This window comes from Seriola aureovittata, chromosome 3 (assembly GCF_021018895.1).
Source record: "Seriola aureovittata isolate HTS-2021-v1 ecotype China chromosome 3, ASM2101889v1, whole genome shotgun sequence".
NCBI classification, from domain to species: domain Eukaryota; kingdom Metazoa; phylum Chordata; class Actinopteri; order Carangiformes; family Carangidae; genus Seriola; species Seriola aureovittata.
In genome coordinates this window covers 24,447,665-24,462,834 of record NC_079366.1, presented here as the reverse complement: position 1 = coordinate 24,462,834, position 15,170 = coordinate 24,447,665, and the positions used below count along the sequence as shown (strand labels likewise).

The following is a 15,170-nucleotide window of genomic DNA, read 5'->3' as shown; positions in this document are numbered from 1 at the left end:
AGTTAACAATTATTATACATGCGTAATAAATGACATGAAATAATTTTTTCATTTACCTCGAGTTTTCTGCCTCTTAAAAGGAAGTTGTTCCTTGCGACTGTCGCCAAGTGCCCGCTCTTGGTGGGAATTGTTGGGTCTCTGTAAATAATGTTATAAAGAGAAAAGTCTAGACCTGCTCTATTTGAAAAGTGCCTTCAGATACCTTCTGTCGTGAATTGGCACTATACAAATAAAAACGGACTTGACTAGACTTGACCTTCTACCTTCCTGCTCCAGGAGATACAACATTTCCTTCCTGAGTGGCTACTATCGGCCAGACGGCACCGATGACCACCCCTTCATCTGCTCGACAGAAAGAGAAAATGGGATGCTGCGGTGCTCTGATGTGCCTCGCCGCCGTGTAGGCGGGACTTTCTGTCTCCTGGGTGCTGAGGAGGCCCGTCCAGAGATGGGACTTAGAGTAGAAGAAGAGGTCTCCTGTGTGAACTGGTATCAGTATTACAACGAGTGTCGAGCTGGAGAAATAAACCCACACAAAGGGGCTATTAACTTTGATAACATTGGATACGCATGGATTGCCATTTTTCAGGTAAATGTTTGAAGGATTTAAATACAGGGATACATTCATAGTCAATGAATGATATGCACACTACACACCGCACATTACTGTTATTACTATTGGTTTGTGTGTGTGTTTTCATCCAGGTAATTACTCTGGAAGGCTGGGTAGACATCATGTACTATGTCATGGATGCACATTCCTTCTACAACTTCATATACTTCATTTTCCTCATTATAGTAAGTGCACACACACACACACACACACACACACACACACACACACACACACTGTGCTTGCTCATGGTGGGATTTATTGGGTCTCTGTAATCAATATTATAAAGAGTCTAGACGTGCACTATATGAAAAATGCCCTGAGATAACTTCTGTTTTGATTTGGCACTAATAAATGAATATTGAGTTCACACATACACACACACACACACACTAGCTGTTAAGCAAGTTTAACTTTTTGTGTGTGTGTGTGTGTGTGTGTGTTGTTACTAGGTGGGCTCCTTCTTCATGATCAACCTGTGCCTGGTCGTCATAGCAACCCAGTTTTCTGAAACTAAGCAGAGGGAACACGCCTTAATGAAATCGGAGCAGCGCGCCCGTCAGCTCCACCAATCAGCTTCCACGCTGGCCAGTGACAGCCAACCGGGAAGCTGCTACGAGGAGATCATCCGCTACCTGGCGCACCTGGGCCGCAAGGCATGGCGACGACTGTCCCGCTACTATGCTCAGACACGCCCACACCTTCACTGCGTGTGCGTGTGCCAGAGAGACAGAGGCGGTGGATCTGCCAGAGGGAGCGGAGTCGGGGAGATGAATGGACTCGCCCACCGGCACTCAGGCCACGCCCCCAACGACCTGTCACACCTTCAGCAACTCTATCATCATCACCAGAATCACCATCAGCATCATCAGCCTCAGCCTGAACCTGCTGTCAGTAACGGAGGGAACGTTTATAACTATCCCTTCATATCGCCCCTCTTCAGCCACCTGGATGCTAAAGGCCGGGACCAGAAGAGGCTGGCTGCCACGGAGACCGTCAACAGACTGCCGCAGCTGGTGCTGGAGCACGGTGAGAATGAATGGGTGTGTGTGTGTTTCTGTGTGACCTCTCAACATCAAAATTCACAACCCGGGGAGAGAGAAGAACGTTAGCAGTGATGTTTCTTTTCATGGAAAAAAACTTAAATGTGCGTCTGTGTTAGTTAGTCAGTTCACCCAGATTACAAAACGAACATATTTTCCCAATCAATTCTGTAGTATTTAGACCTTTTCAGATGTATTTGGCGATTTCTGAAATATCAGATGGTGAAACTTTTGCCACCGTTGACACAGTGGAGGTGAATTTAATTTTGCTTTTGGTGCTAAACCGTTATATAAAAAACAGCAACCTCTGCACGCTAGAGTCTGCACCGTTTTTTTTTTTTAATCCCTTCACGAGCTTTCAGTCATAGACCTTCACCAGACATTCAAAGCAAACAAAGTGCAAGGACACTGTGGTATGATTTATACATCTAGGTAATTATCCCCAAGGCAACACATCTGCGTGTCCCTCACACAAGCTCACATGCAAGGTTATTGTAGTTCCATGGCATGTGTGGACTACAAGGATGGAGAATAGGGGATGCAAGTATTAAACCAAGAGAAGGGCAGGACAGCTGCAGACTCCATAAACAATTATGCAAAGATCAACCAAATGTTGCCATACTTCATAACACCATAGTTCAAAATAAAAATCTTTCAAATTAGAGCACAGTTCTGAAATAACAGTCATTATTCAAGCCTAAAGGTTGAAGTGTGTCCAGACAGTTGAGCTAAAACATTTCTCTTAGACTGAACGTTTTGGTCCAGATTTCTTCGTCTGTGTGATCTGAGAGAGAGGTAGGATGTAAATATGAATAAAAATGACTTGCAGCAAGATGTTGAAGATGTTTATGAAGCATTTTTTTTTTTTGCATTACATGTGGCGTTGAGGCATAGCTGCCACACGAGGAGGAGCTTAAAGCATTATCAAAATACATTTGAAAGAGCAGCAAGTCTTTGCCAGAAACAATGTTGAGTTACTCTGGTTAAACTATACACCTTCTTTGATGGCTCCCACTGGATCCTTCAAGATTTTAAGAAGTTGCTTTCCCAGATGTCAGGGGTTTGTAAGGTCACTCTATAAAACTCATACAACTCTCACTTAAAGATAAAAAACAAAAAAAGTGATGTTAAAATCAAAGCAACAGAAGCCAAGATATTCTGACTTGTAATTCCTAGTACAGGTCACGCTCCAAAAACACAACGCATCCTCCAAACTCCCAAAGCCAAAATACCCCTGATGACTTCGTGATCGACATCTCAGACTCGACAAAACGCCTCCAGTCTGTTTTCACAGGCTCAGCAGTACTCTCCACGCTGAGTCAACTGACCTTGATGTGGAACATAAAGTAACGCAGAAAATACACATACAATTTTAATACAATTCAGTAATTAATTCCAATTGTTGCTGCGACATTTTCCATGCACAAAAAAACGTAGAGAAATGATTCAGTGTGTAGTTACCTTCACTGGGGGCCGTGGGCCAGAATGGCTGAAAATCACAGCTCTTGATCAGATCATTTTGTGTGTATGTAGTGGAGAGTCATCTTCAGCCAGCCTGCCTGCTCAAAGTTCCCTTGCAGCCCACATTATCTATAGACACACACCACAGAACGACTAGATTGGATTTACTATATCAGTCTCCAGTGAAACATGAATTTGTTGTAATTGTGATGACAAGTGAACTGCTCGTGCTAGATTAGTGTTTGTTGTTATGTCATTGGAGCATTCCTCCCGAGCTGCTTGCTAATGAATTCCACTGAAATCTTACTCCCACTTCACTCCACACCCCTTCCTGCCCCAACACACACACACACACGCACACAGAAACACACACACACACACACACACACACACACACACATCCCTGTTCTAATAAAAGAACTCCCCCCTCTGCACAAAAGCATCCCAACTGCACAGTAGCTTCCATGTTATTGAATTTTCGTCTCCCAGAAATGAAATGAAGGTGCTCTCCTGTACTGAGCAGAGAGTATATTGAATGACAGAATGTTTCCATAACTACAACATAACAAATCAACTATCTGCTTTGCCCTTGTGCATGCGTGATTTGTGTGGCCCATGTCTATATCAGCTCCTCCCTGTGTCTGTGCAGGTGGGTGCAGCGGGCATCCTGCGTTACTGTTGCCGGGCGAAGTCCCAGGAGAGTCCTCAGTATGCCCCTACTGCATCTACTACAACCAACTTAGGGACAACGAAAATGTTAATGAGCTGCCTGAAGACCAGCAGCTTGGGTACAGCAACTCATGCCATGGCAACAGCCCGTGTCATAGTAACAGCCCATGCCACTGTAGCAGTCCCTGCCGCGGTGATGCACAGGTGTCTGAGCCAAAGAAAAGGCTGTTCCAGCGCTGCTGGGCGGGTCTCCGAACTAAACTCGAGCTCATTGTTGGCAGCAGATACTTCAACAGGGGAATCATGATTGCCATCCTTATTAACACACTGTCAATGGGCATAGAGTACCACGAACAGGTATGTTGGTGTGCGTGTGTGTGTTGGCATGTGTGTGCCTCGTGCAGATTGGATGTGACTACGGTTTGAATGAAAATGGATGTGCTAATCACTGTGTGTGGTGGAGTCAATAAACTTACCCCCCAATCAACACTTACAGCAAAAGCATATGGGATCACAGTGTGTGTGTGTGTGTGTGTGTGTGTATGTGTGTGTGTGTATATGTGTGTAGGTGTGTGCATGCATGTATCAGGAGATGGAGAAAGTCATAAGACCTGAAGTGTTAATTAAAGCATGACCCTGGGACAGGGGAGAGAATGAGCGGTGTAGAGACGGGGCAGAGTGAGAGGAGCGAGCGAGCGAGCGAGAGAGAGCGAATGAAGGCATGAGGAGGAGGAGGAGGACAGATCTGACGTGATTGGCTGAAAGGCGAGGATAGACTGTGGGTGGGAGATGAGGGGAGATTGCATTTGGCCCATTTCCTGAACAATACGACAGACCTGGACGGCCTTAACTTCTTCAATGACTAATGTTAAAGGATAAGGCCGGCCCTATTTTAGCCTTTTTTTAAGTATCGACAAATCCCCCAAAGAGACCAAAATCAACAATGAAGATATATGAATGAATATAATATCATATGAATGTGCAGCCAAAGCCTGATAAAGCTTTTTTTCCCCCCTGTGCCACAGAAGTGCGTCGCCATCTGCAAAACATTTAAACACAAATAAGAACCAAACAGTTTCAGTTTCAGTTTCCATCATTTCAGTGAACGTGACCAGTGTAATTTAGTGTGAAACACCTCAGAGACTTGTGTTTGATCTCTGGAGAGCAGCTCTGCCTCATATACACATTGAGAGCAGCTGTGTCAGGCAGATGTCACTGGGCATGCTCAGAGACTCTTCCTTTTTTACGCAGCTCTGCTAGTTTACAAGCTGAGAGGAATAAACCACGGCTGCTGTGCTCTGAAAGAAATGTCACCTGCTGCCATCATACCGGTACTTCATGTGTTTTTAAAACCATAGTTTTTGTTCGACAGCAGCGCTACGGCACAGCGGCGTAGGCTAAATTAGACTTTGGTTACTCAGACAATAGTTATTATTATTAACAATTATTAGCAAGATTTGTTAAAACACCAAACAAGGAAATATTTAATCTCATGTATGTTATTATACGTGGGATACAAAGGAACAAATATATGCATTTTGTTTGCTAACAAATCATTCACAAACAAAGAAATGTACGGGATGTTTTCCTACACAGACCTCTAATGAAACTCTGAAACTTCTATAACAGAAAATGTTATTGGGGTTTTGAACGAGGCAGTGCTGCATAAAAAAGCAGTCAACATCACCCACAGCATGTGAAAATCCATTGTGTTAAACAGTGTGTAATTGTTGAATATAGGGATGAGTCAGATGGCCACAAAGAATCAAAGTTTAATGACGAGCTCGGTTCATTCGCTCCGGAGACAGAATCAGTAACAGAGAATGATAATTTGACATAGGATGGAGCTGCCTCATATACAGTGACAACATTAGCTGTTCCTGCATTTGTCTTCTTGGTGTCTCCATGTATGGATACTGTAAACTATCCTCGTCTTAACGTAGTTTGGCCGAGACATTTACTAGACTCTCGGCCGTCTGCTCACATCATCCTTACATTCCTTCTAACATGAGAGCCTTGTGACCTTCATGAAAACCCTTATTATATCTCATTTGTTTAAACTGTGCAAACGACACATAGCCGTTTTATAGGGGGGGTTATGTGCTGGACAATTTCTTGGCTTGGAGCTGTAATCTCCTGGAGTTTCCGCTGGTTGCCTGACAACCTCACGGCGACAGCATCCAGCCAAGAAAGATTTTGGCACATAACCTGACTGCAGCCTTATATTTTACAGACCTCTCTTAACTCTGCCATTTTCCTTTGAGTCATGATTGTTCCCCCTGCAATGCCTCAGGAGAGGCTTTCCCCTCAGTTTGGGAAGATTTAGACGGTATCAATAATGCCAGTAATAAACGTGCATTCATTTGTTCTACTGAACAAAATTGTGAGTAAAAACATACCTTCATTCAAATTCTGCGGCAGCTTCTCTGTGTATATTGAAGACTTTGTCCACAAAGACCCACACTGTAGCCTCGACTTGCATTTTATAAATTCCTGACATGCTGAGTTTACAGCGCTCCACACTGTCAGTCTGTCTGTCTCTGTTTATTTGTTCATTTTTCCTCTGTGCCTGTCTGTCTCTGTACATCAATCTTTCCCTCTTTTCTCTCCACAAACACTGCACCTCTTCAGCCGCAGGAGCTGACAGATATTTTGGAGATCAGTAACATGGTGTTCACAAGTCTCTTCAGCCTCGAAATGCTGCTGAAGCTCCTGGCTCTCGGGCTCTTTGGCTACATCAAGAACCCTTACAACGGCTTTGACAGCGTCATTGTCATCATCAGGTGGGGATCTGAGGAGGGAAGGAGGGAGGGAGGGAGGGGGCTTTGTCTGTATGTTTACCCCGAAATGGGAATTCTGTTATTACATATTCCCATTGTCATTGGGAAATCCTCATCGCGAGTCAGCACCGCAGCCTCATCTTCCAGACTCTCACCGTGATGCTGGTTCTGGCATCGAAGCCAAGTGGTTGCACTCTAGTCCAGGGGGCCTGTATTCACTCCATTATGTAGTACTACAAGCTAAATTATGTATCTGTGCTTGAAGGCTCTGCTTGTTTACTGTGCCAGTGAATACTGCTCTCACCTTCTTTATTGGCTGGTATGTTGTAAACAGCATTGGCCCGATTCCTCTTTTCAGTTGCCACATGTCGCAAGAAAAATAAAGAGTTAAGCAGCTGTTAAGCAAGCTGTCTGAGGGTGATAGTAATGCTGACTTAAAAAAAGAGTTACAGCTAAGGTTAAGTAGGTATTGATCCCTTGGTTTCTTTTCATTTGAATTTAACTCTCTGTTCATAATCTGCTTGTCATCTGTGTGTGTTTAGTGTGTGGGAGATTGTGGGGGAGGCAGAGGGAGGCTTATCGGTGCTGCGTACCTTCCGTCTGCTGAGAGTGTTGAAGCTGGTCCGGTTCCTCCCTGCCCTGAGGAGGCAGCTGGTGGTGCTGATGAAGACCATGGACAATGTGGCCACGTTCTGCATGCTGCTGATGCTCTTTATATTCATATTCAGGTACGGTATATTCTGCCTCTCTCCAAGGGCAACGCCGCAGGCTGAGACTCACAAGCCAAAATGTTTTCTCAGCTTTAATTATACTGATTATTCTCTACAAAAATGATAATCACCGCTACTGACCTTTTTCTTACACTGTTACAGGACATATTACCACATGTATCATCACCTTTCACACAAACACAATTATTCACACGGGCAGCATTACTGCATCTTGTTGCATTGTGTCCATATTGAATTACCATGTAATGAAAGCAATGTATTTTTTCAATGTTTTGTATGTGTGTATGTGTGTGTGTGTGTGTGTGTGTGTGTGTGTGTGTGTGTGTGTGTGTGTGTGTGTGTGTATGTGTGTGTGTGTGTGTGTGTGTGTGTTGCAGTATCTTGGGGATGCATCTGTTTGGCTGCAAATTCGGTTTGCGACAAGACAGCGGAGACACTTTACCTGACAGAAAAAACTTTGACTCTCTGCTGTGGGCGACTGTCACCGTGTTTCAGGTTAGACAAACACACAAATACAAGCAGATGCGCACGAGCACACAAATACATTAAATTAGGAATATTTAATTTAGAGGATTGTCCCACCGTTGTTGAATTACTGTTGAGTTTGATTTTAAAATGAATTGCGATTAGATTCAAACAGCAGCTGCTGCTGTCGCTGGCAGTAGTACTGACAATCTTCTCTATTATTTCATTTGCTCCAGTTTGGGAGCGCTCACGCTCAATTTTTCAACAAAATATAAAAACTCTCCCAGTGGGCAAATAAGATACACTTCACATGTAGTGAGGGTGAGGAAGGGTACTGAAACACACACTCCACAGGAGCTCGTTTAACACTGATGAGCATCGTTACTGTTCAGCTGACAATGAGACATTAAAGGAAGAATCCGCTCCTATTATTCTCATTATTACTCTCTGAACAGCTAGTAGCTGCATAGGTTGCATTTCTGATCCAGCGTCTCTCTCCCCATGTGCAGATCCTCACCCAGGAGGACTGGAATGCGGTGCTCTATAACGGGATGGCCTCCACGACGCCGTTGGCTGCCCTCTATTTCGTTGCCCTCATGACCTTTGGAAACTACGTCCTCTTCAACTTGCTAGTTGCCATTTTGGTCGAGGGCTTTCAAGCTGAAGTAAGGGCAAAGACGCAGTTTTACTTGAGCTGCTTAGAGAACGAGAGATAGAGAATGAGACTAATTGAGCTCTGTCGTGCTGATGATACCAAAGCTGCCTACAAGAGAATAATCTCCGCCATCCTGCCTGTGTGGTTTCTCCTCTCCCTCTCTTTATGCATCGCTCTTTTTTCTCTTTTTTGTCAGTTATTCCCTCTTCCTCTATCTCCCTTTCCATCCCCCTTTTCTCACTATCTTTCTTTCTCGCTGACAAACACAAACACACACACACACACACACACACACACACACACACACACACACACACACACACACTCTCCAGGGTAGGGATGTGTTTGATATCGCCTGCCATTCACAGCTGGTGAGCTTTTGTTGTTTAGTTTTCATCTTTTATCTCCAGCATCAGAAAGCACTTGCTCTCTCTCTTCCTCTTTTTTTCTCTCTGTCTCTCTCTCTCTCTCTCTCTCTCTCTCTTTCTCTTTCTCTCTCTCTTTATCACACACACACACACACACACACACCACACACACACACACACACACACACAACACACACACACACACACTCTCCAGGGTAGGGATGTGTTTGATATCGCCTGCCATTCACAGCTGGTGAGCTTTTGTTGTTTAGTTTTCATCTTTTATCTCCAGCATCAGAAAGCACTTGCTCTCTCTCTTCCTCTTTTTTTCTCTCTGTCTCTCTCTCTCTCTCTCTCTCTTTCTCTTTCTCTCTCTCTTTATCACACACACACACACACACACACACTCACACTCACAGATACCCTTTGCCAAAGCCGTCTGCCTCCATCTTTCTGGCGTGAATTTTAATTAAATTCAGTAAAGCTTTATTGGCGTGACTACAGGAGATCGCTGCCAAAGCCATGCACATAACTCAACTAGAGAATACTGGAGATCCCCTCCACCCGTCTGCCTCCTCCGCTCTTTGTCTCTCAGTCTTTCCCTCTCGACTTGCTCATATTTTTCACTTTTACAACAGTCAACAGACAGTAACAAAAGGAAGATGGTGATAATGACGATGAGGAGGATGATGATGCCGGTGCTGTGTGTGTGTGTGTGTGTGTGTGTTTTTTTAGGGTGATGCCAACAGATCTGAGTCAGATGACGAGAGACAATCACTCTCTTACGAGGACGAGGAGAAGTTGAGAGATTTATACGCTGCAGGTACAAACATGGAAATACAAACTCTTCTACAATCACCTTAAAGGAGCTATTTGTAAGTTTTGCTATTGTTACAAAGCCAGCGTTAGTATTAACAGCTGTTTACTTAACGGTCTAGAAGAAATATTCTGCGTCAAACTTCAGTCCTTTACTCACCAACAGCTGTCTCCAGCGGTGGAAACCAACACCAATATTAACTCTTGTCTCTATCACATCTTTTCTTCTACTGAAGTTAGCACGCTGAAATCCAGAAATAAATTCTGTTAATTTTTAATGTGTTCTATTTATTCATGTAAATACATGTTAAAAAAAGTGTCCTTTTTAACAACACAGTCTGAAAAGTATTTGTATCCAAATTTTGAACCTTTAGTTTGCATATCCTTAGATTATGAAATATAAACTGCACTTCAGGCCCCAGAACAAAAAACTACTGTGGACATGACCTCTGTGTACTCAGTGGTAGTTCACTGATACAAATGATGACTAAAACTAATCCCAACATTTAACAAAGAGGAATTATCCGTTAACAAAAGATATTTGTGCTTGTGTGTGTGTGTGTGTGTGTGTGTTCGTGCACAGAGCTCAAGATCCAGGCCATGATGCTGAGCCCCAATGGTCTCCTGAACCCAAAGGCCTCCATGCCCCTCCCTCCTCCTCCACCTCTGCCGGTCATCACACACACCGCAGCCACACCCACCATAAACTCCAGCCAATCGCGGCGGGCGAGTGGTGCTTCCATGGATGTCAACAGCCTGGAGCAGAGGTCACCGGTGAGCCTTGGACACATGCTTCCTAGTATCTTCTTCATTGGTACTAGAGGTCCTCACCGTCCACTGTCCCCTCTTAATAACCCAGATCTGACCCAGCACAAGAGTCGGCCCAGTTCCAAATTACAGTGTATAGTTTACAATCTAATCAGGTAGCATCTTGGTCTTTTGCCTCAGGGCTCAGGTCTGTGTGTCATTATGTCTAACACCATGTCTACACAGGAGGCGCAACGTGAGCAGCATGTTAGAAAGGCAGCAGCAGCTTCAGCGCTGCGTGTGTGTCTACGCAGGACGCGTTCAGGCACAGCACTGAGTTACAGGTCACCTGTGTTTTGAAGATGATCAAAGCCACACACACAATCACTGTTACTTGTGTAAAATGCAGAAAAATAGACTTTGACCATAAAAACACACTTTTATGGCTGTGTAGTGCAAGCGAACGGCAACCTGTTACACTGCCAGTGTAGAGCGCTGGAGTGGTTAAAATAAAAGAGTATCTCTTCTGTCAGATGTGCATGAAGAACATGGCTGAAGCACTTTCTTTGTAGACATGCCATAATACACAAGTGCATCCAAGCAAACTTATCAAGCTCAGATCATGTAGCGAGTCAGAATCATGACAGGAGAAAAATGTGTTTTTTGAGGTGTGACAGAGTGGAACCTGTGCAGTGCAGGAAAAATGACTGCTTTCAACTGTCGCTGGTTGTTAATTGGTGGCACATCATGCTATTGTCAGTGTTGCTGTTCCCTCTCTATTAAGGTCTGTTTTGGTGGATTGTCTTTTGAATGAAGTCTATTTCAGACGGTCTGAACGTCCTCACATCCATTTGAATTGGATCTCTTTGTTTTTCTTTGTCTCACATTTGGGTTCAGGTAGGTTTTTCCACAGGTCTGCTTCAGTTTGGCTCCAGCAATTCGAAGAACTCTAGCATGCATCATGCGTTTGCATTACCACCCTCTGCAGTCATTAGGGATGTGTTGTCATCGTACACTAGAGCTGCACAGTTCTGGTCAAGATGGGAATCAGAACTGGGGACAAGCCACGTCTCTATAGTGTTTTTAAGACTCCAGCTGTGGCTGGAGCATGAGATAAAAACAAAACGGAGACTGATTCATGAAAATGTTGCTCTACAGCGTTGCTAGTAATCTGTGAAAAATGTAATTTTTATTTGCACTTTAACAATCCTTCAGTAATCCAACCAGATGCTACTGTTATTCAAAGGTGTCTACACAGTCTATGTGGGACAGCGGGCCAGAGAGCCGCCGCTCCAGCTGGACCAGCATCGGTCGAGCCCCCAGCCTCCACAGGAAGAGCCAGTCGGGAGAGATGGAGTCCCTGTTGTCTGACACACACACGAGCTCCAACCTCAGCAGCAGGGAGCAGTCTCTGGACCAGCCTGAGTACCTACAGGTGCCCATGCTTCACCCGCCCGACTGCAACGGCACCACCTTTCACCTCCCCGACAACTGCTACGACGAAGCTCCCCTGGCGACACATTACCTCAGTGATCAGGAGGAGGAAGAGATTGAAGAGGTGAACCTCCGGGCGTTTGTTTTATTTATTTATTTGATAAATAGATGTTAGGCTGTTTAACTGGTTCATGGTTACATCCTAAGAAAAACCTGTTTTGATGGTGTTCTGCTTCTGTTATTTTTAGTTAAAGCAAGTTGATAAAAGAGCTTTTTCAGGCATGTTCAAAAGTTCAAAAACTGCTAATTAATTATCTTACAAAGGATTAAATTCCAGCCCTCGTGACCTCAGACACTTACGTAATATTTAATTAGCTGAATCTAAATTATGAGAAAACACTGGGAACATTGTTTGAAAAACCTCTGCTGTGTTGGAAGATTTACTCACGCACTGATATGCAGTGTAAGATCACCTCTTAAAATTCACAGCATAATGATTTAGACAATGAGCTCACAAAGTGGAAAAATCATATTTCATTTAACTGTGTATTTAAGTATGTGTCATTTGCAAATGTGTGTGTGTGTGCGCGCGCATGTGGTGTGTGTGTGTGTGTGTGTGTGTGTGTGTGTGTGTGTGTTCCTTTCAGAGTTTATGTAAGAAGCTGAAGAAGATGCTGGAGCCATATGAGCCTCAGTGGTGCCTGGAGCATGAAGAGTGGTCCCTCTATCTGTTCTCTCCACAAAACCGGTACACACACACACACACACACACACACACACACACACACACACACACATGCAGTCACACACACACATGAACACACCGCCCCTGATACTCTCCTGAGCGGCCTAGGTGGCTTAAACCACAGCATGTGTGAAAATTCACAGTTGAGGTGTGAAGGTTACAGCCACAGATTAGCTGTAAAATTTTCACTTTTATCAATTAAAACTGGCCAAGTGTAAAAATACACACTATTATTTTGAAATGCAGCGATTGCAGTGATGTAGGTGGTGTGTTATAAGTACAAATCATATAAGATATAGAGGAGTAGCTGATGATGCTCTTTTCCCTACCGTTGTGTCTTTCTTCAGGCTCAGGTTGTGGTGTCAGAGGGTCGTGAGTCACAAGATGTTCGACCATGTCGTCCTCCTCTTCATCTTCCTCAACTGTATCACCATCGCACTGGAGAGGCCTGACATACAGCCCAACAGCATGGTAGCACACACATGCAAACACATGGATTAACACGTTTGTATCTCTATACTTGTGAGGACTCTCATTAGTGTAATGCATTCCCCAGCAGCACTGTAACAACATGCCTAACCCCAGGCTTTAACTTACAGAAGCTATTTGTACGTTTTGCTATTATATAGCTAGCGTTAGCATTAATAGCTGTATCCTTCCCAGTCTAGGTTCAGCATCAAAATTCATTCCTTTACTCGCCAACAGCTGTCTGCAGTGGTGGAAAGCAAAACCAGTGTTAACTCCTGTCTCTATCACATCTTTACCTCTACTGAAATTAGCACGCTAACCACCTAGCCCCGGCCTAGAAACCACATTGGATGGCTGAGAAAACTTACATATAGCACCTTTAAACTTAATGGTTGTAATTTTGCAATGAAGCTGCATTTCTTTTCTGCTCTGGTCTAATTTATTGATGTTATTTCCAACTTCATTGTGTTTTTAAATGTTGTTTAAATGTTGTGCTATAAAGGTACTATACAAATAAACTCACTTAAGATAAGTATTTTTAACTGTCACTTTAACATCCAGTCTTATCCCTAAAACTGCTCTTTACAGAAATTGGTCCTCACCATTATGGAAGTACTAGATCACACACACAACATTGTGTTTCTGCTGCAGTCGTTTTTTCGACTCATTATGTAACACGTTATAATTAGGTTGAGTCCAAAATCAAAGCTAAAGCTATTGGGACAACAAAACCCTTAAATGTGCTTCTTTATGTGTGTCTGTGCACACTCTCACACGCGTGTGTGTGTGTGTGTGTGTGTGACAGGAGCGGGTGTTCCTCAGTGTGTCCAATTACATCTTCACTGTGATCTTCGTGGGTGAAATGATGATCAAGGTAACTATCAGAGTGCACGTTTTCTGAACAAGCACTTCACTCCAAAGCCATTTTTCTCATCTTACTTATAAAAGGGCAATTTTCTTCCTGGGTGGGGATCAGAATTGCTTTCAGTCTCATTTTACACCTTATATTATTTTATCATTTCAGTAATTTTGCGGTGTGTGTGTGTGTGTGTGTGTGTGATAAGGTGTTAGCTATGGGCCTGTACTTTGGAAACGGTGTGTACCTCCAGAGCAGCTGGAACATATTAGACGGGCTGCTGGTGTTTGTATCGCTGGTGGACATCCTGGTGTCCATCGCGTCAGCAGGAGGTAATCGAATCTTAGGCATCCTCCGTGTCCTTCGTCTGCTCCGCACCCTGCGACCTCTCAGGTGGGTGCATGGGAGATTTTCTCTTATGTTTATTCAATTGAAATTATCTGGTGTACATTTGTGTGTAACTGTGTGTGTGTTGCAGGGTGATAAGTCGAGCTCCAGGTCTAAAACTGGTGGTGGAGACTCTGATCACATCCCTCAGACCTATTGGGAATATTGTCCTCATCTGCTGTGCTTTTTTCATCGTTTTTGGAATATTAGGAGTCCAGGTAAACATTTAGGCTGTATTTAAGCTATTCCCTGCTCATTAACTGTTGGCTGAAGATAAGCCTCAGCAGTTCAGCTTTTTTACTGATGTTCCTTGAAAAACCTGGAGTTTAAACTCATTGCCACACAGTTTAATGTTGCCAAACATCCAAAGCTTGTTGTATTTTCTGTTGCAAGAAAACCCTGATCACCGTGCTTTAAAATTAACAAGGCAGAGCTCAGAAAATGCTCGAGGTAATGAAAAGTGAAAAGAAAAATTGGGAGAAAATGCAAATGAGCTGCTGATTATGCACCAGAGTCCCTGGAAGTAACTGAAAACAGTAGTTCAGCTACAGGGGGATTGTGCTGAGAATGTATTTTTTTTAAATCCGATTTTCACCTGGATTTTTGTATTATTCATTTAATTAGTTAATTCATTTTATTATTCATTAATTTTATTTATTAATTTTCATCTATTTTTCAAATATTAAAAAAACTACGAATTCTTTTTTTTTTTAAATAAAAACAAAAAATTTACAAGCTCTGTTTGATAAAAATGGGCAATCAATAACATTACCATGTTGTAAAACCAACGTTCCCAACCTCCTCGTGATAAATCTGAAGGGTCTCAAATAATTAAAGATATAAGAAAGAAGAAAAACATTTCTGCAAAACAAAATTATGCTTCTTTTGGCTCGTAACTCCTTTTTTCTCAGATCATTTCACCTCTTGAAGCA

At 43.3% G+C, this 15,170-nt stretch overlaps 1 protein-coding gene across 1 annotated transcript in view; it reads left to right on the top strand.

Annotated features, from left to right (window-relative positions):
• LOC130166701 (voltage-dependent T-type calcium channel subunit alpha-1H-like) overlaps nucleotides 1-15,170 on the top strand; it is a 32,741-nt gene that overhangs the window by 4,606 nt on the left and 12,965 nt on the right. Inside the window, exons 5-20 of the mRNA XM_056372416.1 lie at nucleotides 277-589; nucleotides 706-798; nucleotides 1,066-1,642; nucleotides 3,767-4,143; nucleotides 6,418-6,569; nucleotides 7,109-7,294; nucleotides 7,675-7,792; nucleotides 8,272-8,427; nucleotides 9,521-9,608; nucleotides 10,185-10,375; nucleotides 11,595-11,906; nucleotides 12,430-12,530; nucleotides 12,875-12,998; nucleotides 13,801-13,869; nucleotides 14,060-14,244; nucleotides 14,330-14,456. Of these exons, the coding sequence (XP_056228391.1) occupies nucleotides 277-589; nucleotides 706-798; nucleotides 1,066-1,642; nucleotides 3,767-4,143; nucleotides 6,418-6,569; nucleotides 7,109-7,294; nucleotides 7,675-7,792; nucleotides 8,272-8,427; nucleotides 9,521-9,608; nucleotides 10,185-10,375; nucleotides 11,595-11,906; nucleotides 12,430-12,530; nucleotides 12,875-12,998; nucleotides 13,801-13,869; nucleotides 14,060-14,244; nucleotides 14,330-14,456 (3,169 nt within the window). The remainder of the gene's footprint in view (nucleotides 1-276; nucleotides 590-705; nucleotides 799-1,065; nucleotides 1,643-3,766; nucleotides 4,144-6,417; nucleotides 6,570-7,108; nucleotides 7,295-7,674; nucleotides 7,793-8,271; nucleotides 8,428-9,520; nucleotides 9,609-10,184; nucleotides 10,376-11,594; nucleotides 11,907-12,429; nucleotides 12,531-12,874; nucleotides 12,999-13,800; nucleotides 13,870-14,059; nucleotides 14,245-14,329; nucleotides 14,457-15,170) is intronic.